This window comes from Oncorhynchus tshawytscha, linkage group LG19, assembly GCF_018296145.1.
Source record: "Oncorhynchus tshawytscha isolate Ot180627B linkage group LG19, Otsh_v2.0, whole genome shotgun sequence".
Classification (NCBI taxonomy): Eukaryota; Metazoa; Chordata; class Actinopteri; order Salmoniformes; family Salmonidae; genus Oncorhynchus; species Oncorhynchus tshawytscha.
In genome coordinates this window covers 24,949,210-24,973,590 of record NC_056447.1, presented here as the reverse complement: position 1 = coordinate 24,973,590, position 24,381 = coordinate 24,949,210, and the positions used below count along the sequence as shown (strand labels likewise).

The following is a 24,381-nucleotide window of genomic DNA, read 5'->3' as shown; positions in this document are numbered from 1 at the left end:
TGCTCAAGTTACTTTGTCGCGAACACATTATTCCACAGTACCAAATAAGTGCTTTGAAGTCATCATCGTTCATGGAGTTTAGAATATATTTCTGTATGAATCATGATTCTTATTAGGGTAAATTTGTTTTATATATATACATGATGAAAGATGAAAGTATTTATGAAAGGCATGTAGAATAGTTCTGAAAGCATCATTGTTTTTATTTTCAGAACTCATTTGTATGGAGTTTAGAAAATATTTCTGTATTGATCATGATTCTTATTAGGTTAAATTTGTTTTATATATATGATGAAACATGAAAGTATTTATGAAAGGCATGTAGAAAAGTTCTGAATGCATCATTGTTTTTGTTTTCTTAACTGTCATTTGTAATTAATTGTAGGTCTGGCTGCTGACGGTGACTATTCTCATTACGTAGCACAATGTTTGTGGAATGACACAGCTCATTTACTCAGGCAAGATATTCTAGAAAAATACTAACACTCAGTCGACATGCGCAAAGTGATTCATTCACATTCGACTGTTGCTCATAAGCACAGCTCGTGTGCAGATAAAGGAAGCACGGGACTGGAAGCTCTCGACACAGCACCAATGACAACACCACTCCCGAAAAAGTGACAACTGAACCGTTTAATAATTTGCGTACCGTGTGCACTGTGCACGGTAACGATGACTGTCCAACCGAAAACCAGTCAACAATGTAGTGATTTGTAAATCGTCGTTTTAATATATATTTCCATAAACACTAGGCCTATTCAAATTCTTCCCAACAAGTAATATAATTATATTAACTTTTCGCATTCTAATCTATAGGCCTATGTCCAGATTAGATTATAGTATATAACAATTTAAATCATCATGAATTTGAACATTACAATTAGATCGTGCCTGTAAAATAACAATATAATGGCTTGATTGATTACAACACTCCAGACCCTGGGGGTTATTGAAGGCGTTACTAAAAACAAAAAAAGATCCCAATAAATGTTTGCATAGTTAAATAAATATAGGCGTAGCCTTAATTAATCGATGATCAACGTGGTAATCAGGTTTATGTAACAGGCTATGGAATTTGGAAACAACAGGAAACTCTTCCTTGATTATTTTCGCGCAGTATAATGAAATAACCCGGGTGCAAACCCTGATCGTCTGAACGCGAGACTGTTTTGCACACGGCACCCGTCTGTCCCTGACGCTATAAAAACGGTGCTTCGCCAAAGAGAAATTTAAAGTTTACGACTCAACAGTGAAATTAAGCTGAAATACTTCATTTGACTAAAGAAGCGCGATCAACAACTGAAAAATGGATCCTTGTGAATGCTCTAAAAGTAAGTTTTCATGTATATTGATTAATATAATCAGAATGTAGGCCTATTTATTCGAAAACCAACTACCTGTCATTTTGATTATCTATTAACGCAACTGTCTATTTGTAGCTGGCTCTTGCAACTGCGGTGGATCCTGCAATTGCTCAAACTGCGCATGCACCAGTTGTAAGAAAAGTAAGTTTTTTTTTGGGGGGGGTATTGGGTAAATATACCTACATGGGCAATCTCTTCTCAATGGTGTCTGGTGGCACGTTAAATGGAGGACTGGCTGGGCACCCTATGTGATAATCAACCACATACAACTGGAGAGAAATCCACTTAAACGCCCCCAACTGGTAATTAGTAGTGGGGGAAACTCGTCTTGTGTCCTGAGCGCCGACTTCTCTCTCATGCTGGCTTCACCTAAGGAAATGATTTGATGACTGCAATTTCGGCAGAAATTCAACTGCATAACTTTTATGAAAAGCAATGTAATTTTTAACACATGTTTACCAGCATGATGGTTGACACTGTTGGCCGTTAGTAACTGTTTCTCTCAATGAGTTCAAAGCATGGTTCAAAGATGGTATTGACCAACTGGTCAATACCATCTTCCCACTTAGTTGAACACCTGGTAGCCTAATTAGGCACTTCAAGAGGACTCGGAAGGCTTTAATTAAGTTGACCACAACTGGAGAGACAAGTTGACAACTCATCCTAGAGCCTTATTAATAGGTTTTGTAATAGTCTGTCATTGGTCATCACTAATCAATTGTTTTTTGTCCCATCAGGTTGCTGCCCCTGCTGTCCTTCCGACTGCAGTAAATGTGCTTCAGGCTGTGTGTGCAAGGGCAAGACCTGCGATACCAGCTGTTGTCAGTGAGGCCTGGTGCATTACTGTGACGATGCAATCATTCCCTACGAAATTGGTTATACCATCTTGAGCCTAGACTTAGTACTTTGTCTGTTAAATGTAAAAAAATAAATTACATGAAACTTCAAGTTTGACTTTCCTTTGGGTTACTGGGGGTGGGTAACAACACAATGTTTAACCTTCTGGTGTCTACATGTTTCTTGATTCCCTCCCAAATTAAAAGTGGGCGATTTCGCTTAGTTAACCATCAGTTTCCATTTAATTTTTGTACTGGCAATTTGTCTAAATACAAAATTGAATTAACAGATCCCCATTAGCTGTTCTTGGGGTCCAAACACTAAGGCTCTTACATTAAAGAGGACTGTAAAATAGTGTAACGCATACAATGTTTAACACTAAACAGTGTGTGCTAGCTTGTCTTCACATTACCTTCCGTAAGGTGAATTATTAGTTTGCAATGTGACCTCCCATAGTCTTTGGGATTGAAGACCTTTTAGCATGTGGTGTGCATGGGTGTCCGAGCTGTGTGCTGGTAGTTTATACAGAGCTCGGAGCATTCAGCTTGTCAACCTCTCACTTTGACCCATGAACGATTGACATGCCGCCCTGTTCTGAGCAAATTGTAATTTTCTTAAGTCTTTGTGGCACCTGCCCACACTACTGAACAGTAGTCCAGCTGTGACAACTAGGGCCGGTAGGACCTGCCTTGTTAGTGAGAAGGTAGAGCAGTGCTTTATGGACAGGCTTCTCGCATCTTAGCTACTGTTGTCTCACTGTTTTGACCATGACAATTTACAATCCAGAGTTACTCCAAGCAGTTTGTGGTTAATATTTTGCTATAAAGTTAAAATGCTAGTTGTCTGTGATTCTAGTTACCCTCTTAGGTTAAGTTCCATATACTGATTTGTGTCCTGTAGTTATGTCTAGTCTGAGACCAGGATGGACAGCCACCTCAGACAACTCTTTTTAATGTTAAATGGCCCGAGTAAATGTATCCACAATATGCTATACTGTGTCTCTCTAACAATGAAGGCTAGAATAGGCTTGTAAGTATTTGGATGGGAGACACATGGGAACAAATTGCTGCTGGGGACCAAGTATGGCCCTCAAGTAGGCTGTTGCAGAGTAATTGTGGGAACAATGTGAAGGTCACACAGTCCTGACTCAGTGGTTCCTGCAAATCTAAGATCTTACCTGTCCTTGACCAAGTGTCTGCTACCTGCTGGTATCTAATCTTCAATGCAAATCTAAATACTACACACAGGTCTGTCATACGTTTAAGTGCCTAATTGTCCTTTTTCCACTACTTTTGTTTATAGATGGGTTGGCCAACATCACGAAAATGATGCGCATGCATTGTAACGTGGAGTGACACGTGAATAAACTGTTCTAACACAGTTCAACCTGCATTTTATTTTATTTATTTGACCTTTATTTAACCAGGTAGGCAAGTTGAGAACAAGTTCTCGTTTACAATTGCGACCTGGCCAAGATAAGGCAAAGCAGTTCGAAAGATACAACGACACAGAGTTACACATGGAGTAAAACAAACATACAGTCAATAATACAGTATAAACAAGTCTATATACAATGAGCAAATGAGGTGAGAAGGGAGGTGAAGGCAAAAAAGGCCATGGTGGCAAAGTAAATACAATATAGCAAGTAAAACACTGGAATGGTAGTTTTGCAATGGAAGAATGTGCAAAGTAGAAATAAAAATAATGGGGTGCAAAGGAGCAAAATAAATTAAAATTAAATACAGTTGGGAAAGAGGTAGTTGTTTGGGCTAAATTATAGGTGGGCTATGTACAGGTGCAGTAATCTGTGAGCTGCTCTGACAGTTGGTGCTTAAAGCTAGTGAGGGAGATAAGTGTTTCCAGTTTCAGAGATTTTTGTAGTTCGTTCCAGTCATTGGCAGCAGAGAACTGGAAGGAGAGGCGGCCAAAGAAAGAATTGGTTTTGGGGGTGACTAGAGAGATATACCTGCTGGAGCGTGTGCTACAGGTGGGAGATGCTATGGTGACCAGCGAGCTGAGATAAGGGGGACTTTACCTAGCAGGGTCTTGTAGATGACATGGAGCCAGTGGGTTTGGCGACGAGTATGAAGCGAGGGCCAGCCAACGAGAGCGTACAGGTCGCAATGGTGGGTAGTATATGGGGCTTTGGTGACAAAACGGATTGCACTGTGATAGACTGCATCCAATTTGTTGAGTAGGGTATTGGAGGCTATTTTGTAAATGACATCGCCAAAGTCGAGGATTGGTAGGATGGTCAGTTTTACAAGAGTATGTTTGGCAGCATGAGTGAAGGATGCTTTGTTGCGAAATAGGAAGCCAATTCTAGATTTAACTTTGGATTGGAGATGTTTGATATGGGTCTGGAAGGAGAGTTTACAGTCTAACCAGACACCTAAGTATTTGTAGTTGTCCACGTATTCTAAGTCAGAGCCGTCCAGAGTAGTGATGTTGGACAGGCGGGTAGGTGCAGGTAGCGATCGGTTGAAGAGCATGCATTTAGTTTTACTTGTATTTAAGAGCAATTGGAGGCCACGGAAGGAGAGTTGTATGGCATTGAAGCTTGCCTGGAGGGTTGTTAACACAGTGTCCAAAGAAGGGCCGGAAGTATACAGAATGGTGTCGTCTGCGTAGAGGTGGATCAGAGACTCACCAGCAGCCAGAGCGACCTCATTGATGTATACAGAGAAGAGAGTCGGTCCAAGAATTGAACCCTGTGGCACCCCCATAGAGACTGCCAGAGGTCCGGACAGCAGACCCTCCGATTTGACACACTGAACTCTATCAGAGAAGTAGTTGGTGAACCAGGCGAGGCAATCATTTGAGAAACCAAGGCTGTCGAGTCTGCCGATGAGGATGTGGTGATTGACAGAGTCGAAAGCCTTGGCCAGATCAATGAATACGGCTGCACAGTAATGTTTCTTATCGATGGCGGTTAAGATATCGTTTAGGACCTTGAGTGTGGCTGAGGTGCACCCATGACCAGCTCTGAAACCAGATTGCATAGCAGAGAAGGTATGGTGAGATTCAAAATGGTCGGTAATCTGTTTGTTGACTTGGCTTTCGAAGACCTTAGAAAGGCACGGTAGGATAGATATAGGTCTGTAGCAGTTTGGGTCAAGAGTGTCCCCCCCTTTGAAGAGGGGGATGACCGCAGCTGCTTTCCAATCTTTGGGAATCTCAGACGACACGAAAGAGAGGTTGAACAGGCTAGTAATAGGGGTGGCAACAATTTCGGCAGATAATTTTAGAAAGAAAGGGTCCAGATTGTCTAGCCCAGCTGATTTGTAGGGGTCCAGATTTTGCAGCTCTTTCAGAACATCAGCTGAATGGATTTGGGAGAAGGAGAAATGGGGAAGGCTTGGGCGAGTTGCTGTTGGGGGTGCAGTGCTGTTGACCGGGTTAGGAGTAGCCAGGTGGAAAGCATGGCCAGCCGTAGAAAAATGCTTATTGAAATTCTCAATTATGGTGGATTTATCAGTGGTGACAGTGTTTCCTATCTTCAGTGCAGTGGGCAGCTGGGAGGAGGTGTTCTTATTCTCCATGGACTTTACAGTGTCCCAGAACTTTTTGAGTTAGTGTTGCAGGAAGCAAATTTCTGCTTGAAAAAGCTAGCCTTGGCTTTTCTAACTGCCTGTGTATAATGGTTTCTAGCTTCCCTGAACAGCTGCATATCACGGGGGCTGTTCGATGCTAATGCAGAACGCCATAGGATGTTTTTGTGTTGGTTAAAGGCAGTCAGGTCTGGGGAGAACCAAGGGCTATATCTGTTCCTGGTTCTACATTTCTTGAATGGGGCATGTTTATTTAAGATGGTTAGGAAGGCATTTCTAAAAAATATCCAGGCATCCTCTACTGACGGGATGAGATCAATATCCTTCCAGGATACCCCGGCCAGGTCGATTAGAAAGGCCTGCTCGCAGAAGTGTTTCAGGGAGCGTTTTACAGTTTTGAGTGGAGGTCGTTTGACCGCTGACCCATTACAGATGCAGGCAATGAGGCAGTGATCGCTGAGATCTTGGTTGAAGACAGCAGAGGTGTATTTAGAGGGGAAGTTGGTTAGGATGATATCTATGAGGGTGCCCGTGTTTAAGGCTTTGGGGAGGTACCTGGTAGGTTCATTGATAATTTGTGTGAGATTGAGGGCATCAAGTTTAGATTGTAGGATGGCTGGGGTGTTAAGCATGTTCCAGTTTAGGTCGCATAGCAGCACGAACTCTGAAGATAGATGGGGGGCAATCAGTTCACATGTGGTGTCCAGAGCACAGCTGGGGGCAGAGGGTGGTCTATAGCAGGCGGCAACGGTGAGAGACTTGTTTTTAGAGAGGTGGATTTTTAAAAGTAGAAGTTCAAATTGTTTGGGTACAGACCTGGATAGTAGGACAGAACTCTGCAGGCTATCTTTGCAGTAGATTGCAACACCGCCCCCTTTGGCAGTTCTATCTTGTCTGAAAATGTTGTAGTTTGGAATTAAAATTTCGGAATTTTTGGTGGTCTTCCTAAGCCAGGATTCAGACACAGCTAGAACATCCGGGTTGGCAGAGTGTGCTAAAGCAGTGAATAGAACAAACTTAGGGAGGAGGCTTCTAATGTTAACATGCATGAAACCAAGGCTATTACGGTTACAGAAGTCGTCAAAAGAGAGCGCCTGGGGAATTGGAGTGGAGCTAGGCACTGCAGGGCCTGGATTCACCTCTACATCGCCAGAGGAACATAGGAGGAGTAGAATAAGGGTACGGCTAAAAGCTATGAGAATTGGTCGTCTAGAACGTCTGGAACATAGAGTAAAAGGAGGTTTCTGGGGGCGGTAAAATAGCATCAAGGTATAATGTACAGCACTGCTTTGTCAACACTGCAGTGTCAACACTGCTTTGAGATGAGTGATTAATAGTAGATTAGGTTGAGGAGTGTTTACTTTTTGGGTGTTTAGTTACCAATTAGGCATAGCAGGCCTGTCACACTTTATAAAAAGGCATATTGTATTAATTTATTTAACCTTTATTAACTAGGCAAGTCAGTTATGCCAGCACATGAAGGGATTGAAAAAAATGACAATTGCAATACATGATAATTGTATCCCCATCCCTAATGAGGATGAGGCAGACTCAACCAAAAGGGGGGTTGGGTTGGAGGCTGAGATCCCAATTCCTTCATGATGACGGTATAGGCACAAGGTTGCGTGACTTCTCGATCTACCACCTCCATTACACTCCGGCGCAGCAGGTGGCGGCAAAGAGCTGCCCACAAGTAAAAAGCGCAATGACGTTTTGGAAAACGAGACATCATCCAATCACCGTAGACCTCAGAAGTGCCGGGGTAAAATGTATGTACGACGGGGGGGAAAAATGAGATAAGCGCAAAATAACTGTTATAACTATTAGTTGTGGAACAAGGGAAAGGATCATTTGCTATCTAGGCTTCTTGTAAGTTGCCCAGCTAATACGCGTTATAACGAGCAAGGAATGATACTAGTTGTAGTTATCCTGCTAGCTGATACTAGCACCATTCATCAGTACGCGGTCTGTCCTTGCCAAGCATGACACTAGCCAGTTTGCTAACGTGCTTTCCTTTGTACCTGTCTAACGTTAGCTAAATTAATTACTTATTTTAAAATGTTGATCGCATAAAATGTGTAATTCGTATTTAAGTTTTTGTAGACAGTCATGTCAAAATCTATTCGTAGTAAGAGGCTCACCACGATAGCAAGCTAGCCTAATAGCTAATCGTGCTAAGGGGGCATGCGCGCGTTGGGTTCGATTTTCTGACGACTGGGGAAAAGGGTAAGATTAGTTTGTACATGGTGTGGCCCGTGACAGATTAATAAACACTGATTTATATAGAACCAGTCCAGTGATCAGTCCTGGTCTGGACAACATAATTACATACACTAACATTACATACAGCCTTTAATTTAAGTTTTCATCAAGAATGTTTTGTGGTATCTGGAATGATTGATATCTGGAATCAGTCATTAGGCCTAAACAGCAGACAGTCACTGATTTGTTTAATGACATGTTCCCAGCCAGGATTAGGATAGCTAGCAGTCAGATTGTTACAGGCTAACTCAGCCTTACTTACATGTTAGGTACTTGTTGGTGTATTATAGAGAAATTTCGACCAACCTTAACTTGGCAATAACCTACTTCCTCAATTCCCAACTTGGAAGAAGACAACAAATGTTTTAGAAAACGCTCTGTCAATAAAGTTAAAAAAACAAAACATTGCTCCATGAAGTCATCCAACAATGTGTAGGCTGCCATATTGTCTATTTAAAATCTTTTCTCATTGTTCTCTGCTATGCCAAACTGTACCGATCTAATAACTCCTATCAGCCAGCTGGAACAGAGTAATGGTTTGACTAGGTAGTATTTTTAATAGTTAGGCTAGAGTCATGAAGACTGCATGCCATTTAACCCAGTATAGTTATATTTGTTTTAATCCAGCCATTCTGTCTCTTGACTCCCAGTGGTTGCCATGGAAGCGGAGGGCTTTGGAGAACTCCTGCAGCAGGCAGAGCAGCTTGCAGCAGAGACTGAGGCCGTGTCTGAGCTTCCTCATGTTGAGAGGAACCTTCAGGAGATCCAGCAGGCTGGAGAGAGGCTACGCTCCCGCACCTTAACTCGAACATCACAAGATGCTGCTGACGTGAAAGCGTAAGTTCTCTCTTGGGTATCAGTCACTGATATTTTCTTATTGAGCACTGTTACATGCACACAATAATGATTGTGCGTAGTCAGGTTAATATAATAGTTTGTTTAAAAGTTTACATGCTTTGCAAGAAGCACAATTTCTCTAATAATCCTGTTTATATGGACACATCTGAAATCAGGCTACTAATGGAACTTGTTATTTTGTGAAGACTATTTGATTATGAGTTTGGACATATAAAGTTTGTATGTTACTATTTCTAAGATGCATAATTTCAGTTTTTCCGAACTCACTTCACTTGTGCATAAGAGGAAGCCTGCGCTGCCTGGTGCTGGCACATGTGCAGATCAAATACACCACTGGAACGCCGATTAAACTGTTATCATGTCCTAATAATTCGGAAAGATTGTGCAGAAAATCAGGTGTTTTAAATCGGCTTATGCTTACTTTGATTATTACCGTACGATTATTTAAGATAAGCAGAGTAAGGCGTTTACATGACTAATGCTATAATCAGTTTAATATCCAATTATGTGCATGTAAACATACTCATTGTAGAAATGATCTTCATAGTCTGTGATATTATTTCAAATCAGTGTGGTCCTTTTCTAATAAACGTCTCTTTTATTATTTTATGATTTCCCCTGTCATGAATGAGTCTGAGGGTAATAAGATTTTGATGTTACCTGCACAAAGCTCATCATTATGACTGGCTATTATTCAGATGACAATACATATGACTGCTTATAGGCTGCTTGCAATTATGTGATCTTGTCACTATTGTGTGAGATAGTGGGCATATGTTTCATCTTACATTGTCATCTGTATTTGTACTCTGGGACATCAAGTTTATGGGAGCTATCTTATGCTAGAGATGTGTAGCTCTGTGTTATGTTCTGCATTGCATTCAACTTACTTCATGCCCTCTAGAGCAGGGGTCCTCAAGTGCTATTTGAGGAGGTCCAGTCACACAAATGTCCTAGGTGGCGAAGGTTCAGATAGAAATTGATTTCTTGGTGTAGTAACGAAACCCACCCTCGCAACCAATGCGACCCCAAACTGTTCACACCCCTCTTTTTGCCGGAGAGAAAATGTAGCAGTTTTAAGATACTTTCCTGCAATTCTACAAATCATTCCATGTCTTATGTGTGTTTATATGGTACCAGGGGTCGAAGCCCAACCGGACCTCGGTTCGCCCGTTGAGTATGGAGGGCTCTAGAGGATAGTCTACTAAACAAATGGAATTTGCTGTTTCCCCTGTTCCCTGTAGGTCCATCCTCCTTGGGTCCAGAGGCCTGGACATCTTCCACATCTCCCAGCGTCTGGAGAGCCTGAGTGCTGCCACCACCTTTGAACCTCTAGAGCCAGTGAAGGACACTGACATCCAGGTATTCACACTCTCTTTACGATTGTGGGGCTGTTTGAGCTTTTGGGCTACTTTTTCATCCACATTCGTCCTGTTGTATGTTAGGACCTTCACTTTTGTGTTTTTCAGAGTCAAGGGCAGCCAGGCAGGTGATGGTAATTAATGGTTTTTAGATTATGCTTTTAGTCAAACTGGTGGATTCATATCTGGTTCTGTTAATGTCACAGCTGAGGTTTAATGTGTAATGATTTTTATGCTAATAAGCAAAAGGCTGATGGATTCTGTTGGAGGATCATTGCAGTCTCTTGCTGGTGGGAGGATTAGAAATGTTTTCTGTCTAGGGAAAGATGTCTGACAAGTGTATAGTGTCCAAATCTCTACTCATTGTTCTGTAGCCTATATCAAACCCACTGCCTGAAATGATGAGTTTGTTGTTTAAATGCATTCACAAAAGTTAACTCAACATCCTTTGATTTGAATTATCTTCGGCCTATTTGATTCAAATTGGTGGCGATGTAGGGTTGTAAAATTTCCAGAAATTCTGGTTGGAGGATTCCTGATTTTCCCTTCTGATTCTTAATCCTCCAACGGAGGAATTTTGCTTGCATCAGAATTGGATTAATTGCTCTGCCTCAACCAATATTTTTTTTTCATTAAATAGAGCATTAATAAGATTCATAACTACCACATGTTAGTATATTTAGAGTTGAAATAGGTCAAATGTGAATAGGGCTAATTTCTCAGAATATTTTTAGTAGGATGATGGTATTCCAAATTGCGGATAAAGATAGTTATTGCTTACCACCTGTCTCACGAATTTGGGCTCTAAGCCCTCAGACTCATGACTAGTGGTTTGAGGGGGGGGAAAACAAAAAAAACATGGAATTACCCATTGATGTGATCTGTTCAGAACCAAAATGGATACATGGCATATTAGTGGGTTTCAAACCCTGTCCAGTGTTCTCTTGATCTGTGACTGTTATAGAGACCATGGGACCACACAGCCGTCAAACTGCTCAGGAAGGAGACGCGTTCTGTCTCCTAGAGATGAACGTACTTTGGTGCGAAAAGTGCAAATCAATCCCAGAACAGCAAAGGACCTTGTGAGGATGCTGGAGGAAACAGGTACAAAAGTATCTACAGTGGGAAGTGTGCCTATGATGAAAATTACAGGCCTCTCTCATATTTTTAAGTGTGAGAACTGGCACAATTGGTGGCTGACTAAATACTTTTTTGCCCCACTGTATATCCACAGTAATATTAGTCCTATGTCGACATAACCTTAAAGGCCGCTCAGCAAGGAAGAAGCCACTGCTCCAAAACCGGCATAAAAAAGCCAGACTACAGTTTGCAACTGCACATGTGGACAAAGATCCTCTGGTCTGATGAAATCAAAATAGAACTCTTTGGCCATCATGACCACGGTTATGTTTGTAGGAAAAAGGGGGAGGCTTGCAAGCTGAAGAACACCATTCCAACCATGAAGCACGGGGGTGGCAGCATCATGTTGTGGGAGTGCTTTGCTGCTGGAGGATATGGTGCACTTCACAAAATAGATGTCTTCATGAGGGAGGAAAATTATCTGGATATATTGAAGCAACATCGCAAGACATCAGTCAGGAAGTTAAAGCTTGTTCGCAAATGGGTCTTCCAAATGGACAGTGACCCCAAGCGTACTTCCAAAGTTGTGGCAAAATGGCTCAAGGACAACAAATTCAAGGTATTGGAGTGGCCATCACAAAGCCCTGACCTCAATCCTATAGAAATTTGTGGGCAGAACTGAAAAATTGTGTGCGAGCAAGGTCGTCTACAATCCTGACTCATTTACACCAGCTCTGTGAGGGGTGAATTTTGGCCTATTCCTCAACTTATTGTGGGAAGCTTGTGGAAGGCTACCTGAAATGTTTGACCCAAGTTAAACAATTTAAAGGCATTGCTACCAAATACTAATTGAGGGTATGTACATTTCTGGCCCACTGGGAATGTGATGAAAGAAATAAAAGCTGAAATAAATCATTCTCTAATATAATATATTACTGACATTTCACATTCTTAAAATAAAGTGGTGATCCTAACTGACCTAAGACAGGGAATTTTTAAATGTCAGGAATTGTGAAAAACGGAGTTTAAATGTATTTGGCTAAGGTGTATGTAAACTTCAGACTTAAACTGTACATATAAGATTTTTTTTAAAAGAAGTATGTAAACATTATTAAAGTGACTGGTAGGGTTGTAAAGGATCAGAAACTTTCTGGTAAATTTCTGGAATTTTTCAGAAAATTTTCCATGGGAAGTTAAGCACTGGAATTTGGGGAATTTTGCTTAAATTCATCAAAAAAGTTAGCTTATAACAGTGAAATGTTTTTGTGGGATACACATAAGGCAATTCTAGGTCTTGTGGCATATTTTGATTAAACTATTCTCAATTCAATGAAATTGCAACTCTGCATGCACAGTGCTCGCTTACATCACATGTACAGCTGATTCTCAAGATCTTGCACACTAATGAGATGCTATTGAGCCCACACTACTACACTGTGAGCCAAGGACAACATGCTTTCTGGTAAGTTATGATTACAATACTGGGTGGGGTGAATATATTTTATATGACATACATGATTTGTTGTTAACTAGTAAAGAGTAGCCTACAGCTAACAATTTCTGACCAATACAAGATGGGAACAATTGGTGGCCATCTGGGCAAATTTGAGGCTTTTTGCGCCTGACAATGAGCCATCCTCAAAGAGGTTGGAAAGTGACAGTGACGATGAGGCCTCAGTCTGATGTTCAAGGGGTGGACATTGAGGAGGTCCAGGGAGAAGACATGGAAGCCTGAGAGGAAGACAACCTTAACTTTAGTTTCTAGACTATCATTTTACAGATGTATATTGAAAATGTTATTGGGAGATGCGATGGATCAGTGGGGTGGCAGGGTAGCCTAGTGGTTAGAGCGTTGGACTAGTAACCGGAAGGTTGCAAGTTCAAACCCCCGAGCTGACAAGGTACAAATCGTTCTGCCCCTGAACAGGCAGTTAACCCACTGTTCCTAGGCCGTCATTGAAAATAAGAATTTGTCCTTAACTGACTTGCCTAGTGAAATAAAGGTACTATTAAATTTAAAAAATATTCCCTTTCTTTTGTTGTTCAGTGAAATTGTCCCATGTGAAGAGTCAACTCATTTAATTAAAGTTCAATTCATAACTAATTTGTATTTCTTTTCAATTGGAAGGATTTAATCATTTGCAATTGTCTACTTAAGATAAGGTAAAATGTTTATGTTTCTGTCTCCAGATGATATGGGAAATATATCCAATGCAAAAACATCTACGTTTAAGTAGTTTTAATATTAATTTGCATATATTTCCGTTAATGCCCATATACTCCCCATATATTCCTGTTAATTCCCACGGAAAGTTTCCACCTCTGAATATTCCCTAAAATGTACAAACCTAGTGACTAGTGTTCCATTATTAAAGTGGCCAGTGATTCCAAGGCCAGCAGCCTCTAAGGTGCAGGGTTGGTTAACCTGGTGGAAGCCGGCTAGTGATGGCTATTTCATGGTCTGATGGCCTTGAGATAGAAGCTGTTTTTCAGTCTCTTGGTTCCAGCTTTGATGCACCTGTACTGACCTCGCCTTCTGGATGAGTTCAGGAACTTCTCCACTGTGGTCCCATCAATGTGGATAGGGGCGTGCTCCCTCTGCTGTTTCCTCAAGTCGCGATCAGCTCCTTTTTTCTGTTGACGTTGCGTGAGAGGTTATTTTCCTGGCACTGCTCTCCCGGGGTCCTCACCTCCTCCCTGTAGGCTGTCTCGTTGTTGTAGGTAATCAGGCCTACTACCGTTGTGGCGTCTGAAAACTTGATAATTGAGTTGGAAGTGTGCCGGGCCACGTAGTCATGGATGAATGGAGTACAGTACAGGTGGGGGTTGAGCATGCACCCCTGTGGAGCCCCTGTGTTGAGGATCAGCGGAGTAGGGGTGTTGTTTCCTACCTTCGCTGCCTGGTCGCGGCCCGTCAGGAAGTTCAGGACCCAGTTGCACAGGGTGGGGTTCAGACCCAGGGCCCCAAGCTTAATGATGAGCTTGGAGGGTAATATGGTGTTGAATGTTGAGGTATAGTCAATGATCAGCATTCTTACATAGGTATTCCTCTTTTTCAGATGGGATAGGGTAGTGTGCAGTGCGATGGCGATTGTATCATCTGTGACTATTGGGGCTGTAAGCAAATTGAAGTGTCAGGTAAGGTAGAGGTGATATGATCCTTAATTAACTAGCCCCTCCAAGCACTTCATGATGACAGAAGTGAGTGCTACGGGGCGATAGTCATTTAGTTCAGTTACCTTTGCTTTCTTGGGTACAGGAACAATGGTGGCCATCTTGAAGCATGTGGGGACAGCAGACTGGGATAGGGGGAGATTGAATATGTCCGTAAGCACTCCAGCCAGCTGGTCTGCACATGCTCTGAGGACGGGGCAAGGGATGCCCTCTGGGCCGCCAGCCTTGCGAAGGTGAACACCCTTAAATGTCTTTACTTACATCGGCCACGGAGAAGGAGAGCCCACTGTCCTTGGAAGCGGGCAGCATCGGTAGCACTTTATCATCAAAGCAGGCGAAGAAGGGTTTTAGTTTGTCCGGGAGGACGATGTCAATGTGTCTGGTTTTCCCTTTGTCGTCCGTCTGTAGACTTTGCCACATAGGTCTCGTGCCGTTGAATTGCGACTCCACTTTGTCTCTGCACTGACGTTTTGCCTGTTTGATTGCCTTATGGAGGTATTAACTACACTGTTTGTATTCGGTCATATTCCCAGTCACCTTGCCAAGGTTAAATACGGTGGTTCATGCTTTCAGTTTACCCGCAAATGCTGCCATCTATCCACGGTTTCTGGTTTGGGTTGGTTTAAAAGTCACAGTGGGTACAACATCTCCTATACATTTCCTGACGACAATTGTGTTACATCAACGGATGATGTTTCTGCAAATCTGAAGCTATTTAGTGGGAACAGATGAGGAATAGAAGATGAGGGGAATAATCTCCAGTCAGTATACAGTATGTTGAAATATAATAAGAAAAAGATGTTTAGCACCATTACTAAACAGTTATTCCATTGTGTTAGTGGCCTTCAGACTGTAGGGCCGGGACGATACTAGTATCGCAATATTTTTTCCATGAAAACATGAAGCAGACTAAACTTTTTGGTCCTTTTAAAAACCTGCTATATGTAAAATATTGTGTGCTATAGCTTTGAAAATCAATGCATGTGACTGGATGACAACATAATGTTTGTTTCCAACATTAGGGCTGTTTTCCTAAAGAAGTTAAATCAATTTTGTATTCTGTTTCCTTGCCGCGATACTAACGGGTATCACGATACTGGTATCGTTCCGGCCCTAGAAGAGGCTGCCATCCTCTGGCCACTCCCAGACCGTCAAACTATAACATACAATGTTCTCTCTTGCTCTTAACTGGGTAGAAAGACATTGACACTACAATATTTATTTTAGAAGTGTTGATAATATTGCAAAATCAAATGCATTGATTAGCCTGTTCTAGATGAGGTTGCATCCACACCATAAGAAAATTATGATTCCAATTAGGCCTTTAACATGGGCTGAGTGGGTCTCTGAGCGGGGATGGGAAGGCCACAGATAGTCGAGGAATGAGTGGGGTGTTGTATTGATCTCCTCATTTTCTGATGACCCCAGTGCTCCCTCTCCATAATCTTCAACCTGACGTGTGGTGGGCCGGCCGGGTGGAGCCTTGGTTTTACTGGAAGTGCACTTAGCCTCTTGGCAGGATTTAACCAGGCCCTTTTAGCTGGACTCAGTTAAGTGCTTGGGCCAGACACAGTGGCAAGTGGCTGGCCTTCTACTGTACTGTACTCCCTATCCACTATGCATAGTTGTATTTCTGTCTATTTTTCACATGATAGTTTTCATAGGCAATTAATGGGACATATGTTTTGGAAACCTATGTGGCCTTGCTGTATAAAGCCACACTTACTCTCACATTACTGGTGGCTCATGTGTTAACCTCAAGGGCAGGGAGCCTTTGTAAAGTTTAGTCAAGGTACAGAAAAGCTATTAGATTGTCCCCCAGTTTGAGAACAATCAATGAAATTAACTTTTCTCAAATAGCCTATTTTACAATACAAACTGTGTGTTCCTTGATTGCTAAGTAATATATCTGTCATACCTAGCCTATGTATTGCCAACCTTTGAGCTATTCATTGATCACGACAATTAGGCCAGGAAATTATACTTGTATGTAGTATATGAGGTGGTACTGATTTGACATTCTCCTCATTGTCTGCACTGCATCCATGGCTTGGTCTTTTCAGTAGCCTAGGCACTGGTGATATTATTGTGTGGTGTTTTTTTACATTGAGCGTGATTGCACTGTGTAGTACTTACTGTATGTTCATGTGCTGAAGGGTTAGCTTGGCTAACACAAAGGAAAAGCTGGATGCTGATGAGGCGTAGCCTCTATCTCTATGTGGGTGGCTCAGAGAGAGAAATTGAGGTGTGAATGATGTCTGTAGTATACATGGTTGCGAATGCATATGATTTATGTAGCCTACTCGGCATTTTTGGCCATTTGTTATATTTGTGTGTGTTGATGTGGATCGCATCAGTGAGGATGGAGACAAAGGAAAACTATTTGAGGGTGAGAAAGGGGTGATAGAAATAACCAAGGGAAGGATGGAGAGAAAGATGGAGCAATAAGAGAAACGATGGACAGAATAAAACCCAAAGGAAAATAGAATAGGGGTGAGAGAGAGGAAAAAGAGTGGAATGATAAAATGGCAGAGAAGTATTTCTCTCCTGCTCTGTTTCTCTATTCCATCTTGTTCTGCTCCTCCTGTCTCTCCCTCCCCCTCTTTCTCTGAGAGCAGCTATAGTGATGGCATGCATTCTCTTGACAGAGTCTGATAAGCGCAGCTGCTGCTACAGCAGACTTTGGGAAAATAGCTTCACATGTGCAGCCTGTGTCTTGGTCTGTGCAGCCTGTGTCTTGGTCTGTGCAGCCGTGGACTCGGTGTATACCCCCCTGAGAAGCCACTGCACCCTTCTCATTAACTAAACATGACTCTTAAGAGGATTATTAGCTCACTTTCTGGACAGGATGTCGGAAGCCATCAGCAGAGGGAGAGAAAATCCATTACATTAATTGCATTGCGCTGGGGGGGGAGTGATGCATATGTATAAAAGGAAGAAATGAGTGGTACTGAGAGAAGAGGACAGCAGGGATGCTGGAAAGAAGCAGGCGACGGGGAAGGATCTACTGATGGAGAGGGAAGACCTGTGAGGTTGAGTGATCACTCCTCCTTGATCCCCCTGTGTCTGAGGGATGACTTGGTACAGTCCTCCAACAATAAAACAGCCTACAGTAACCCTTCATGTGGTACATATCTGGGTTCACACCGGTGGCCCACATTGCGTGAGGAAGGTGCAGCATCTGCGATGCCAGCCCCGTCGGAGGGTCCGAAAACGCCCCAGAATGGCTCCGGCTCAGTTCTTCAGCTGGAGAGACTGGGCAGTGTGTTTAGTGTCAGGCATAGGTCTGTCTACGCCTGGCTACCTGCACCTCTTCTCTCTCCCTGCCTGGCAGGCAGAGCCACAGCATGAGTAAGTATTGCCTCCACACACAGACCCACTGCGCTCATACATCTGCTCTGTCTGTGTGAAGATCTGTCTGTCACCTTCTCTTTACTTTTCCTTGCTTCCTGTCACTCTGTTTGTGACTATGGAGATGATAACGATGATTATGGTGGTGTTCACTTAAATGAATGCTTATTCTCTACACAGGAAGTGGTGGCACAAGGGTGGGGTTTCACCTCCCGTACTCCACTCATTGTCTCAGAGTAAATGAAGATGAGCTGCAGGTTTTTAGCTACTGCCCTGTCACACGTAGTTTTTTTATTACCTCTGTGGAACTGCTGAGCAGCATTACACTAAGGGAAAATGTTGAAACAGAATTTTAAAAATCCAGATGACAGATCATTTATTTTAAGATGTTATAGAATGCTTTCTGTTTGTGGTGGTGTAATCATGTGCAGACAGTACAATTACGATCATTTGTGAATTAAAAATGCATCATTTTTGAACCCGTAGATTGCTTTAGACTGCTCGTTTGACCGAGCCATGCCATGTATGTGCGCATGTATGTGACACGTATCGGCATCGTGTTATGGAGCATGTGTAACGTGTGTATTTGTTCCTATGCAGTACCTTTTCTTTTCTCGAGTTCTACTTTAGTAAACAATAGTGAATGTTTTCTGTTCTTGCAAAACCTAAGCAGTATACGCAATACAAATTGTGAGGGACAATGCAATTATCTAGAAGGTTCTAGAGATTCAGACACGCTGGCTATATTGGGTTACATACTGCATATGTATATTTCGCTGGATAAATGCCATGAATATAAGATCCAGGGAGTTTACAGCTTCTTTGTGCGTTACTCATGGAGTTTAGAGCTTCTATTGTTGCCTAAATATGAAATGATGGCCTACAGTGTATGATTTCAATTAAGGTTTATTTGGAAATGCATTAATTGCTGAAAATGCGGATAAGTTCCCCCTCCCTTTTGGACCCTTCGCTTCCTGGAAACCATAGACTGAAACGCATTATCCGTTTTATCCTTCACACAATGCCACATCATTAGGAATGTATACATTTATTCAGATTTCTCCTCTTTGTATGTCTTGCTGTGTGTGGAGACATGACCTGAGCTCTCCTGGTGTATAAATAGCTCCATTGTCAGCTCCTAGGGTGCAAACTGGGTAGAACCTGTTTCATTTGGAGAGCAGAATCTCCTGAGGGGGGCGCTCCTCTCTGCCACAGACGACAGGAAGATGGGAGGACCCAGCACAATGACTGAGCAAGAAATGTAATTGGCAAGATACAGCAGGAAATCATCCTTTTGATTTATCTATTGAATAGAGGATAGTTACTGCTCTTGTGATACTGAAAAGCCCCCCCACCCCCACCCCCTCGGCTCTCTCCGCACTGTGCATTTACTCTTGTCATTTGACGGTCGGCTGCTGAAGAAGTAATAAGTCAATGATAATTTATAGCTGTCAGTCAAGACGCGGACGGCTGCCACTCTGATGTCTGGTGATGCGATGGAGTGGACAGACAGGGGCGAGGGTTTGAGCCTGTGGCAAGGGGGGGGGGGGTTGTGGTGCTGAAGCAGCTGTGAGGGGGAAGGGGGATGCTGCCCCGTCCGTCCTGGAGATGACGGGCGCCAAGACCGAGACGGTTTGCAGGAAAAGGCCCATTATCTGAAAGAATGCATAGGCTGCTATATATTATTATATATCCTATTGACACCTGTAAAAGGACCGAATAGGCTTAGTTTTACTCTTCTTTTTTTTTGTTGCCTAGTCTGACGTTTCTTGAATGTTCACATTTCTATAGTATCTCCTAATGTTAGACGAGGAAGTGTACATGTGTGCCTGCAGGCCTTCAAGCCCCCATGCCATCTTTTAAAATCACTATTTCAAATGTATCACTTTTTTTCATGAAAATAGCTCCAAATATAGATTTGATCATTTATTTCCATGAGCTTCCTTTTGCTATTGAAATGCTCAGTCTGATCGTGTTGATACAAATGTAAATATATTTACATACTCAGCCCTGATTGGCGGATAGTATCGTCTAATCGTCTAGAGCCTACCCTGCTTACCCTTTCAAAGTAGGAGCATACATATGCAAATAAAAGATTACTGGTCATTGGTCAGACTAATTAGATCAGATTGTGATGTGCTTTGGGCCAAAAACTTTATTCCCCCTCAACAGGCTGAAATTCCAGGTGTTTTTTATTTGTTCAAAAAGCTCTAAAAGGGAATTATAATTTCTACAATTTCAGTGTTATTTCAACCTCCTAGTGTGAAAATAAAATAACACGTTAAAGAAGTTAAATCACTTTTTGCACTGGATTGCCCCTTTTAATCGCAAACTCAAGTATGACATTACCCTATTCAGCTTTGAAAATGTCATGTCTGCATAAAAGGTAATTCCTCTCTAAAAGGCATGAGACTGTCTCTTATGTAACCGACTCTTATGGAATATGGAAAGCAACTATAGGCTAAATTATCTGATTTTTAGGGCAAGTCAGTGTCCTCACATTGTGGAAGGGTGTGGCCGGTGTTTAGCCTAGATTATATTAAGACATTGTCCAGTATCACAGAGGATGGGCTTAGTGAGAGTGACATCCATTGTGATGACTGTCAGTGTCTTATCAGAGTATCTGTGTCATTGTGGCAGGCTGGTGGCCACTATGCGTCAAAGTCATGGGCTTGGCTTTGGTTACTCACGATCCACAATGGATCTGTGGATGATTTCATCACCACCATTTGGCATACAGTAAGCTAGCTCTTATTCTTGCCCATAGCCAACCCCACCCTGATTTAGATGCATTGACCCCTCCACCACCGCCCTGTTCTACATCTTTGCTGTATGTGTGGGTGTGTGAGTTTCATTCCCCCTGCCACTCTGGCTGCCTGGTGCAAGCCTACAGCTCTACTCTGAGGGCGGTTCTGCCTGTTCTGGGTACAAAATGTTTTCTCTTCGTGCATCGAAGGGAGCGGAGGCTGTTTCTCTGCCCTCCAAAGTGTACATTAATTAGCTTACTCTGTAAGTGATGAGCACAGTCTACAGTGTGCAAATTTGCTCATTAACCTCATTATGCTGTTAACTTGAGAAAACAAGAGGTCAATTTTAGGTGTGTAAGTATTGTAACCGCAATAGTACTGCCATTTTTGGGGGGTACTGAATGGTAAGCTTGCTAGATCACAATTTTGACTGCAGATGGACATTGTACATTTTAGTCTTTAAGATGCATCCATCCATCTCTTGTATATGATGTTAGCCAGTTGAATGTAGATGCTGATGAATGTCAGCCCACTGGAGTTTGTTCCCTAAGGAAATTGAAAATGGGATGATATGGGGACAAAGGGCCAGGTGCTGTGAGTCTAATCGGCTGGTGCTTATCAGTCAGGCTGTTGAAATAACTGTAAAATGCCTTGATGTGCTCTGGGTTTTTGCTCTGTTGAACTGTTTGGGATCGGTAGATGGGCTGGAGCTGTATAGAATGAGCATGAAAATGTCTTAACGCTTGAGAAGATATGTAACAGAAGTTATTTTTGAATGTTTAGAATGTCAGGTCTGGAGGAGGCTTCTACGGGCTACGCCCTGATTGTTAGCTTCTCCCATTTTTAGCACAGCGATCATGATAATGATAGTTCTTTCTTCTCCTTAGGAGCCCTTGCAGCTAGCGTCTTGCAGGAGCTGTGTATGTGTGTGTGGTCAAGTGGAAAGTAGGCTAGATTCGGTCTAACCTCCAGCCATTTCTCTCCTTCCAGGGCTTTCTGAAGAATGAGAGGGACAATGCGCTGCTCTCTGCCATCGAGGAGTCACGTCGCAGGGTAGGTGGCGCACTCTCCTCTGACTAGTTGCCATGACCACACCCTCATTGCACCCCATGTCCACATCTAATAATCCCATTTGTTTTACATTTTCTTTTACATACCCGATGAATAGATGGGACAGATATGTTTCGGTCATAGATTGTATCTCCTAACTTTTCTCTCTGACAGCTTGGCATACCTAATTTTCAAATACGTACGCTATATTTTCAATCAGTCTCACACTTTTGAATAAAAATAATAAACCCATACCCTCGGTTGCCAATCATGATTTGCTCACCTTGTTCCGATTAAACCCTTAGCCTATTATCTTTCTAAAATGGTTTCCTCTGCATGACTTCAGAGCGGCTTTAATTAGGAACCGTTCCAATTATCATCCTCTGTCCCGGTGGGAATGAGAGAGAATCCAGAGACCTTGTCTATTTCTTGTCTAATCTGTTCTTGGCTAAATCTGGACCAGCCATGAATGCAGACCCATTTAGCTTCACAATCCCATCCCTCCACACACCCAGGCATCACAGGGCGTGACCCAGTTTGAAGAGCCCGCCCAAGTCCCAGATCTCACTTTCACTGTGTGGGGCCCCAGGATACCTGCATGGGTGACTGTGGTGATTGGAGGTGTTTATTGTGCACAGATATCTCTCATGACGAGAGGTTTTGCAATGTTAGCTATTTTGAACAAATCACAAGGTCTCTATCCCATTTATGCAACTTAGCCTGGTCCTCTCAAATTCTTTCAAATTGTTCTGTCCAAGTTACATTTTTCTTTTTCTTTCTCTATTTTGTGCTCACATGTTCTTGTTTTCTGTCAGACGTTCCTCTTGGCAGAGGAGTACCACCGCGAGTCCATGCTGGTTCAGTGGGAGCAGGTGAAGCAGAGAGTACTGCACACCCTGTTGGGAGCAGGGGAAGATGCTCTGGACTTCAGCCAAGACATAGAGGTCAGTCTCCAGATATCATTTTTATACTTAATATATGATTTGCACACATTTAGAAAAATACACCCTCGTCAAAAACTGATACTAACCCACATGGATGTTGCGAAATTCAAGAACTGCCTCCAATTTGCAAGAATTTCCATAAAAAATGGATACGTTTCCAAAAAAAAGATATGGAAAGTACTCCTGTTTTTAATAATGGATGAAGAAAAGCGACGTTCAGCTTTGGTTTTCCAACATGTTATCGGTCTTTACCAAAGCAAGCTTGGTTTTATGCAGACAGCTTTGTTTAGGAAAACCTTCAGGGCTCCATCTACTGTATTTAGCACAGTTGCTACATTGCTTTCCTAAACTGTAGCTCTGGCACATTCTCCAGTGTGTGTGTTGGAGTTGACACTTCGATTGCAAAACTTGCAAAAGTTGAATTAAAAACATTGGCATTGTTGAATTAGATTTTCATAATGGCAAGCTAGGACTGATGGTTTGTTTAGCTAAACTAGCAAGTCTGTTTGGTTATCACGGCAACTACTGCAGCTATCTAGCAAACTTGCTAGCTACTTTGGTGGATTTTGAACACATTTTTAGTGGAACATGTGCACATTTCTACTGGCAAATGAACACATTTCTACTGGCAAATAAGCAAATGAACACATTTCTACTGGCAAATGAACACATTTCTACTGGCAAATAAGCAAATGAACATATTTCTGGTGGCAAATGAACATATTTCTGGTGGCAAATGAACACATTTCTGGTGGCAAATGAACACATTTCTACTGGCAAATGAACACATTTCTGGTGGCAAATGAACACATTTCTACTGGCAAAGGAACACATTTCTACTGGCAAATGAACACATTTCCACTGGCAAATGAGCAAATGAACACATTTCTAGTTGGCAAATGAACATATTTCTAGTTGGCAAATGAACACATTTCTAGTTGGCAAATGAACACATTTCTGTTGGCAAATGAACACATTTCTGTTGGCAAATGAACACATTTCTGTTGGCAAATGAACACATTTCTGGTGGCAAATGAACACATTTCTGGTGGCAAATGAACACATTTCTGGTGGCAAATGAACACATTTCTACTGGCAAATGAACACATTTCTGGTGGCAAATGAACACATTTCTACTGGCAAAGGAACACATTTCTACTGGCAAATGAACACATTTCCACTGGCAAATGAGCAAATGAACACATTTCCACTGGCAAATGAACATATTTCTGGTGGCAAATGAACACATTTCTGGTGGCAAATGAACACATTTCTACTGGCAAATGAACACATTTCTGGTGGCAAATGAACACATTTCTACTGGCAAAGGAACACATTTACTGGCAAATGAACATTTCCACTGGCAAATGAGCAAATGAACACATTTCTAGTTGGCAAATGAACATATTTCTAGTTGGCAAATGAACACATTTCTAGTTGGCAAATGAACACATTTCTAGTTGGCAAATGAACACATTTCTAGTTGGCAAATGAACACATTTCTGTTGGCAAATGAACACATTTCTGTTGGCAAATGAACACATTTCTGTTGGCAAATGAACACATTTCTGGTGGCAAATGAACACATTTCTGGTGGCAAATGAACACATTTCTGGTGGCAAATGAACACATTTCTACTGGCAAATGAACACATTTCTGGTGGCAAATGAACACATTTCTACTGGCAAAGGAACACATTTCTACTGGCAAATGAACACATTTCCACTGGCAAATGAGCAAATGAACACATTTCTAGTTGGCAAATGAACATATTTCTAGTTGGCAAATGAACACATTTCTAG

The 24,381-nt window shown here is 42.1% G+C and overlaps 2 protein-coding genes across 5 annotated transcripts in view; both read left to right on the top strand.

The window, feature by feature from the left end:
* Positions 1-1,169: 1,169 nt before the first annotated feature.
* On the top strand, positions 1,170-2,312 carry LOC112219228 (metallothionein B). Its single transcript, XM_042301505.1, has 3 exons — positions 1,170-1,331; positions 1,440-1,505; positions 2,102-2,312. The coding sequence occupies exons 1-3, from the start codon at positions 1,307-1,309 to the stop codon at positions 2,191-2,193; spliced, it is 183 nt and encodes a 60-aa protein (XP_042157439.1). The 5' UTR covers positions 1,170-1,306; the 3' UTR covers positions 2,194-2,312.
* Positions 2,313-7,431: 5,119 nt separating this feature from the next.
* LOC112218524 (nuclear pore complex protein Nup93) overlaps positions 7,432-24,381 on the top strand; it is a 31,486-nt gene continuing 14,536 nt past the window's right edge. For 2 of the 4 annotated variants that reach the window (XM_024379378.1, XM_024379377.1), the window contains exons 1-5: positions 7,432-7,521; positions 8,665-8,851; positions 10,117-10,234; positions 21,576-21,638; positions 22,451-22,579. In XM_024379378.1, the coding sequence (XP_024235146.1) occupies positions 7,458-7,521; positions 8,665-8,851; positions 10,117-10,234; positions 21,576-21,638; positions 22,451-22,579 (561 nt within the window). In that variant the 5' untranslated portion in view covers positions 7,432-7,457. Of the gene's footprint in view, positions 7,622-7,659; positions 7,979-8,664; positions 8,852-10,116; positions 10,235-21,575; positions 21,639-22,450; positions 22,580-24,381 lie in introns of those variants that run through there. The other 2 variants (XM_024379379.2, XM_024379380.2) reach the window with 2 other exon arrangements.

Excerpts from the sequence above, each read along its gene's own strand:
- LOC112219228 (XM_042301505.1), top strand. The coding sequence starts at position 1,307 with ATGGATCCTTGTGAATGCTCTAAAA. Across the intron at positions 1,332-1,439 it reads TCCTTGTGAATGCTCTAAAA|CTGGCTCTTGCAACTGCGGT; the intron begins GTAAGTTTTCAT and ends GTCTATTTGTAG. Across the intron at positions 1,506-2,101 it reads ATGCACCAGTTGTAAGAAAA|GTTGCTGCCCCTGCTGTCCT; the intron begins GTAAGTTTTTTT and ends TTGTCCCATCAG.